This window comes from Cebus imitator, unplaced genomic scaffold (assembly GCF_001604975.1).
Source record: "Cebus imitator isolate Cc_AM_T3 unplaced genomic scaffold, Cebus_imitator-1.0 Scaffold225, whole genome shotgun sequence".
In the NCBI taxonomy this organism is placed as follows: Eukaryota; Metazoa; Chordata; class Mammalia; order Primates; family Cebidae; genus Cebus; species Cebus imitator.
The window spans coordinates 73,646-80,270 of record NW_016107540.1 but is presented as its reverse complement, the minus strand read 5'-3'; the positions used below and the strand labels follow the sequence as shown (position 1 = coordinate 80,270).

The window sequence follows — 6,625 nt, the reverse complement described above, 5'->3', positions numbered from 1 at the left end:
CAATTCTTTAGATGGCTATTTTAAAAGTTATTTCTAAAGGAAATATCTAATTTTGTATCTTCCGGTTACTTATGAAAAAATTTTAAAGTTTACATTTGGCACTTACGCCTCAACTTAGGACAGATTTTGAAAGTGGGATGTGGAAAGCTATTCTCTCATGAACCTGTGGAAGTGAAGTAAGGAGATCTCCCTCAACTCCAAGATGAAAAAATGTCCCCAAGACCTTAGGAGAAAAGGACATAGCCACAAAACAGAAATTCCCTCCCCTTCTCCAGGTTAGCTCTTACGTGGATCAATGGCTCTGAAAGTTTACGTAGAAGACTGCAGGCATCACAAAGAAACAGTGTTTGAAGAGTAAGTTAACCAAGTTTGAAGATGTAAAAAATGAATAAATGTAATCTAAATAAGATACCACCAGGACACAAAGGAATGATTTCCGACAGATTGTATCATGCCCGAGGAAAGAGCATATTCAGATAAACATTCCTATTTTAGGTTTTAGTGGTGGAAATGTCCGAATTTTTAAGAAGCAAAATAATGACCAAAAGCTAATTAAAAGGGAAGGAAAACAATCAAAAAGTGAGATGAGAGAATTTTATTTTTGGAGCACTATCAATAGGTATTTTTCAAGAAGAGATTTGCAGTTTTTTTAATAGGATCAGGCATCAGCAATCATTTTGTTAAAAGAGAAGTGGGCGGGAAATATTTCTCCTAGATTTGGATACAGATAAATTGTCTTTCCTGATAATTTACTTCCACTCTTGTAGGAGAGTATAGCGCTTTACAAGGACTTATAAAAAAAGTTGGACTTAGTCTCAGAATTGTGTCATGTAATATACCCTATATGTTTACTTCTTAATTAAATTTTCTCATTTCAAACTATTAACATAGAGACAGTTTGTCTTTAACAATGCAAATAGCCTACAGAAGATAATGCATATATGTTTATTAGCACTATTTACAGTCCTTGAGATGATACAACAGATATTTAAGGGAAAGTGTTGGTCTACATTGGCAAAACTAAAACATATATTAGGCACTTTTCATAAGCAGAACAAAAGGCTTTTCCAATTTTATCTTTCTTCTTCCTTTCTTTCTTCCCTCCTTTCTTCGTTTCCTTTATAGCTTAAATGCTTATAACTGTCTTTTAAAGTAATTCATTGGTTTATCTGTACTATAAAAGCTTTCACACGCTTTCTTTTGCACATTTTTAAGCTTATTTTTATTGTACTTTTATAGTTAGAGGGATCAAGTTCTTCTTTATAAGTTGAAATGCTTTGCTAAATTAATTTAGAACTCCTCTTACTTAAAATGAATGCCCTTTTTATTGAGAACTGCTTTAACAGCAGATAACCTTGAAGTCAGGTCGTTTCCATGACATATTATATCCATGTTTATGCTAAAGGTTGAAATAAAGCCAAAATCGTGTGAGCACATTGAAAACATCCTCTTAGGCATAACATTTAGAGCATATACAAGGTTCTGCTGTTTGTTTTCCAAGTGATGTTTAGTATGGTTCAGGTGTTATTAACTAGGATTATGTTTCTGTGCTCTGAACTAATTGTCCGTGAATGTTTGAACACAAAGAGATTTCTTTTCTTAGAATGATAAACTTCAAAATTGTTTGCTAAATATAAGGAGGATACACAGTCTGGTTGGCCTAAACATGAACAGATATAAAATATCTCCCATGATTGTCTCCAAATCTCATATTCTGTCCCTACTCACAGTGAAAAATATATTTTCAGAAAATAAATAATATTGTTATGAAGTTATTGTGTCTTTAGTTTTCTGAGCTTTAAGTTATTGCTGCATTCAGCAATAGAAGATAAGTGATTTAAAATGCAACAGCTATGTTACAGGGTTTTGTTTTGTTTTTTTTCTGGCTAGTAAAGGCATTAGCCAACTACACATTCTTTATCTGTAAAATGAAAATACATACACTGCATTGGCTCCCTGATAGCATTGTTAAGACTAATTCCTGTTTCCAGCTAATACTGAAAATTTGTGGTATAGTTGCATAGAAATAATAATGGGAATAAAAAACGTGTACTCATCTTAGATGGCAAATGCTATTAATTTTGTTAAAAAGATTTGAGCCCACTAATAGTTGGGTTGCATAAGGATAGAGTCTTTAACAGAATATACATTGTTATTTCAGTTCTTAATAAAGAATAGCATATGCATCTCAAATGTTCACCAAGGCAGATAAGTAGATTTGTTCCACATTCTGAAACTTACTGTAATATGTTTTGTGTGTCGAAAATAATATTCTTTATTCACTTAGTTCCAGAGAACATTACATAATTATTGTGCTATGCAAAAGAAAAGCAAATAAACAAAACAAACCACATAATGAAGACCTTAATGGTATTTAAAACCCCTCCCCCACTCCAAAATACAAGGAAGAGGAAGGAAAAGAAGGCAGGAAGCATATAATTTTTTTTAAGTAAATATAGCATGGTGGGCTTTTCTTTCGAGAAAATTCCCTCAATACGTGACTTTGTGGACTTTCTCTGTTTTCCGTCTGCCAGCTGGAGCGACATGGCTCCTGCACGAGCTGCTTGCACTGAAGGCTGCTGAGCGAGACATTCGCGTGACATCGTCGCCGCGATGCTCCGGGCTGGGGCAGTTGTGACTGGTTACGCGGCGTTTCCCTCCAGGGCCGCTCTCCCCCGTCCCAGCGCCCCGGTCCTCGGGAATGCCCAGCTCCGTCCCGCGGCCTCGCGCTCCGAGCCCCCGCCGTGCCGTCCTCCTCGGCTCCGGCGACCCGGTCCGCCGCGGCTGAAACACACCCGCTGGGCGAGCGGAGCGGAGCGGCGCGGAAAGCCCCCTCCGCCCCGCCGCCGAGCCCTGCGCCCTCCGCGGCCGCCCTGCGCGGGCTCCCGGGCGGGGCGCTGTCCAGCGCGCACAGAGTTAAAGGCATCATCGCAGCCATTAGAGGGAAAAGTTGCGGCGCGGCGAGCCCGGCGAGGTCCTCCGCCCGCCCCTTGCCCACTCCCCACTTCCCGAGCCGGCTCCGCGCCGAGGGAGGGCGGTGATCACGCCAGCCGGAGCGGCGGGCTGACGTGGGACGGGCTGCCAGGTACTGGAGGCAGCAGCCAGGCGGCGCCGCGCTCCTTCCTTCCGCGCGATCCCAGCCCGCGCGGCGCCGGGAGCCTCGCCGAGCCCCAGCCGGGGGTTCGGAGCCTCCGGAACCGCGGCCCTTCTCTCGCAGCACCCTCGCCGAGGCGGCGGCAGCATGCGCGCAGCGGCGCGCCCGGGGCTCTGAGCAGAGCCTGCCACCCACTCGCACGCCTTTCTTCCGGGGCTTTTCGGCGGCTGGCCACACTGATGTGACCCCCCTCCCTTTTTGGAATGATGGGGATCTTTTTGGCGTATGTTGGATTTGTTTTCTTTTCCGTTTTATGTGTACAGCAAGGGCTTTCTTCTCAAGGTAAGTCTGTGCTCAATGGCAAATATACATTTGCTTGCGCGTGTGTGTGTGTGCGTTTCCTACACTCAAAAAGAATGGGCAGGCGGATGTAATAAGCTTCCTAGCAAATACCAGTGGGCTAAGGCTGTATAAACAGCGTTCTGTTTGACGATTTTCTTTAAAGTTTATTAAACTGTAGACAAGGTAGGCTGGAGAGAAAATCTAGCTGGTGCCTGACAATGAGGTGGGCTCCCACTGAGCACAAACACAGGGTCTTGTGTGTGTGTGTGTGTGCGTGTGTGTGTGTCTGTCTGTACTTTCTATCTGTGTGCATGCACAGGGTAGCCACTCATGCATACATAATCAGCGCAAACAAACGCGGGGCTGGATATGGGGACCCTCCATTGCCAGTCTCTCTTCCTTGTGTAGGCAGACTGGGCTTAGAGTTTCCCTTTTCTAGGTCCGTGTGACTCCTTTTGTATGTGTGTTTATCAAAGGACAGGCTCCTCTGAGGACCCATAAAAAGGCACAACTTGCATGACAAGCAGCAGCAGCCTGGCGAACCCGATTGTTCAGGACTTCGCAGGCTGCGGCGGTGGTTTCAGCACCATGAACAGATCACATCTCTGCTGCCAGAAGACTGCATCACTGCTGCAAGCAGAAATGCCATACCCCTTCTTCTGCCAGCTACGACAGAAAAGTCGTTTTCAAATCAGAACGTCTCCTTAATAGCTTCCCTGTTTTCGGTATAAATGTAGTTTCATTTCACTAGAGATGATTTTTAAGATTTCATAAATTGTTGAAAAGAGACCATGTCTCTCTTTAAAAGGCGGGGTGGGGTGGGGGGGAGTGCAGCCACCCCAAATCATTTCTGCAGTCCCCACAGCCCTCCTCTCCATACGTGTGCATTGTGGTTGTGCACTTCCATTGGCAACAAATCTTTCCAGGACTACTTTTAGGGAACCATCAGCTCTTTGCAAAGTGCCCCTTAGACAAGATAAGAACAACCCTGTTGGTAACAAGATAACAGTATTTCATGTTCAAGAAATGCCTTTCGGAGGAAAGAAACATTATATGTTTGTGAGTTTCACCACGGTTCCATGAATCTGGTAAACTAGCAGTGTCAAGGTTGGTAATGAAAAGGCTGAGAAACATTTCCATAGTGACTTCTAAATAATATTTAATGTGAACTAAGCCTGGATGTGTGATCCTTACATCTTAAGATGTGTGGCAATTCAAAATACAGTGACTTGATGGGAAAAATACAGGTTAATTTGGAAACATACACAGTTTATAAAGTGTGCAACTTGCTTCACTGATGCAGGCGCGTTTCGCTGGTGTTGCTAATAACTGTTTTTGATGAATCAGGAATGTGCATTTTGACAGATAATCATGATCCACTCTGTTACATGAAACATCCAGTTGGTCGTAGATTGTTTAGAAACTTAGAGGCAAGAGGCTCTCCTCATTTATCAACTTGACAGATTGTCTAAATTGTATCTCACTGAATCTCTCGTAAATTTTGCGGAATTCTACAATCTGACAAAAGGTATTTGGATCTACCTGCGGGGCTCTTGGCTAAGAGAGTTATTGGCAAACTTGTTAACCTTTCCATTATCTGGATTTGATCAACGACATAGTGATTTAGGTATGACACCAAAAGTTAGACAGGAAAGAGGCAAAGGAATGGGCCTCGGGGAGCCAGACTAAGCCGAGGATGTCAGAGAGGGCTTTTGTTGCTATTTAAGTTCAGGGAAAATGTGGCGAGCTCTCAAGGAAAGAGACGCTGGCAAGAGGGGTGTGGATATTCCAAAAGGATGCCTTTCTGTTTTGCAGCAAAATTTACCGAGTTTCCGCGGAACGTGACGGCGACCGAGGGGCAGAATGTGGAGATGTCCTGCGCCTTCCAGAGCGGCTCCGCCTCGGTGTACCTGGAGATCCAGTGGTGGTTCCTGAGGGGCCCGGAAGACCTGGAACCCGGGGCCGAGGGGGCCGGCGCGCAGGTAGCGGAGCCCGCAGACCCCGCGTCTCCCCTTCGCTTGCCCGGTCCTAGGGGTGTCCAGCACGGGACTGGGGGCCGAGGTGCTGCGAGGGCACCCCTGGGAACCCGACCGGTTCTGTGGGAGCGAGCGACCCCCAGGGCTTCCAGGGAGGGAGCGAGAATTTGTCCCGGGGACGCTAAGTTAAAACCCAGAAGGAAGTCCTGCTGCCCAGTCTCCTCCAGTTAAACTGGGAAGCGCCTCCTCCCCTAAGTTCTGGTTCTCAGGAAGATGCCCGCCTTGCTTCTACCGCGCTGCCACGTGCCGGGACGTCCGCGAGCCCAGTTTCCGGACGCAGAGATGGGGAGGGGAATCGATGGGCGGCCTCCACCCCCCTGTCCCACCCCCACTGCCTTCTCGGGGCACCAGGCACTATAGGGGACTCCAGCCCCCGGACTGAACGCCCAGAGGACCAGGGCGGCCAGCCAGCTCCTCTCACCTCCACCTCTAACAGTTCCGTGGGATGGGGTGGGGGGAGACTGGGAGAGAGGGAGAAGAAGTAAAGGAGGGCGAAGAGGGGAGGAGGGGGGAGAAGGGGGGAAGGGAGGAGGGAGAGAAGGAAGTGGGAGACCCGGAGAGGGAGAGAGAAGGAGAAAGAAGGGGGAGAGGGAATGGGTGGAGGGAGAGAGAGAAAGGAAGGAGAGGAGGAGGGGAGAAAGGACTGGAGTGGGAAGGGGAGAAGGATGGGGGAGAGGGAGAAGGGGGAGAGAGGGAAGGGGAGGGGGAAGGGGGTGGGAAAGAGGGAAGGAGGAGGCGAGGGGGAAGAGAGAGTGGAGGGGAAAGAAGGAGAAAGGGAAGGGATAAAGCGGAGAGAGGGAAGGGAAAGAGAAAGGAGAAGAGAGGAAGAAACGCAAGGGGGAAAGAGGGAGGGGTGAGGAGGAGGGGGGAAGGAGGGGAGGGAGAACTAGAGTGGGAAAGGGAGAAGGAGAGGGGAGACAGGGAAGAGGAGGGAGAAGGGGGTGGGAGAGAAGGGGAGAGAGAGAATGGGAGGGAGAAGCCGGGAGGAAGAGAGGGAGCAGGAGGGAGAAAGGAAGGGAGAGGGCGAGGGAGAGAAAGGGGATTGGGAGGGAGAGAGAAGTGAGAGAGGGGAAAGAGGAAAAGAAGGAGGGAGAGGAGAGAGGAGGAATAGAGAAGGGGGAGGGAGGGGAGAGAGGAGGAATAGAGAAGGGGG

General features: G+C 47.3%; 1 protein-coding gene across 4 annotated transcripts in view; it reads left to right on the top strand.

Moving 5' to 3' along the window:
* The first annotated feature begins 2,919 nt into the window (after positions 1-2,919).
* The window catches only part of VSTM2A (V-set and transmembrane domain containing 2A), a 31,132-nt gene continuing 27,426 nt past the window's right edge, over positions 2,920-6,625 (top strand). The window contains exons 1-2 of one of the 4 annotated variants that reach the window (XM_037727268.1): positions 2,920-3,436; positions 5,252-5,418. In XM_037727268.1, coding sequence (XP_037583196.1) covers positions 3,358-3,436; positions 5,252-5,418 — 246 coding nt within the window. In that variant the 5' untranslated portion in view covers positions 2,920-3,357. The remainder of the gene's footprint in view (positions 3,437-5,251; positions 5,419-6,625) is intronic. The other 3 variants (XM_017496908.2, XM_017496910.2, XM_017496909.2) reach the window with 3 other exon arrangements.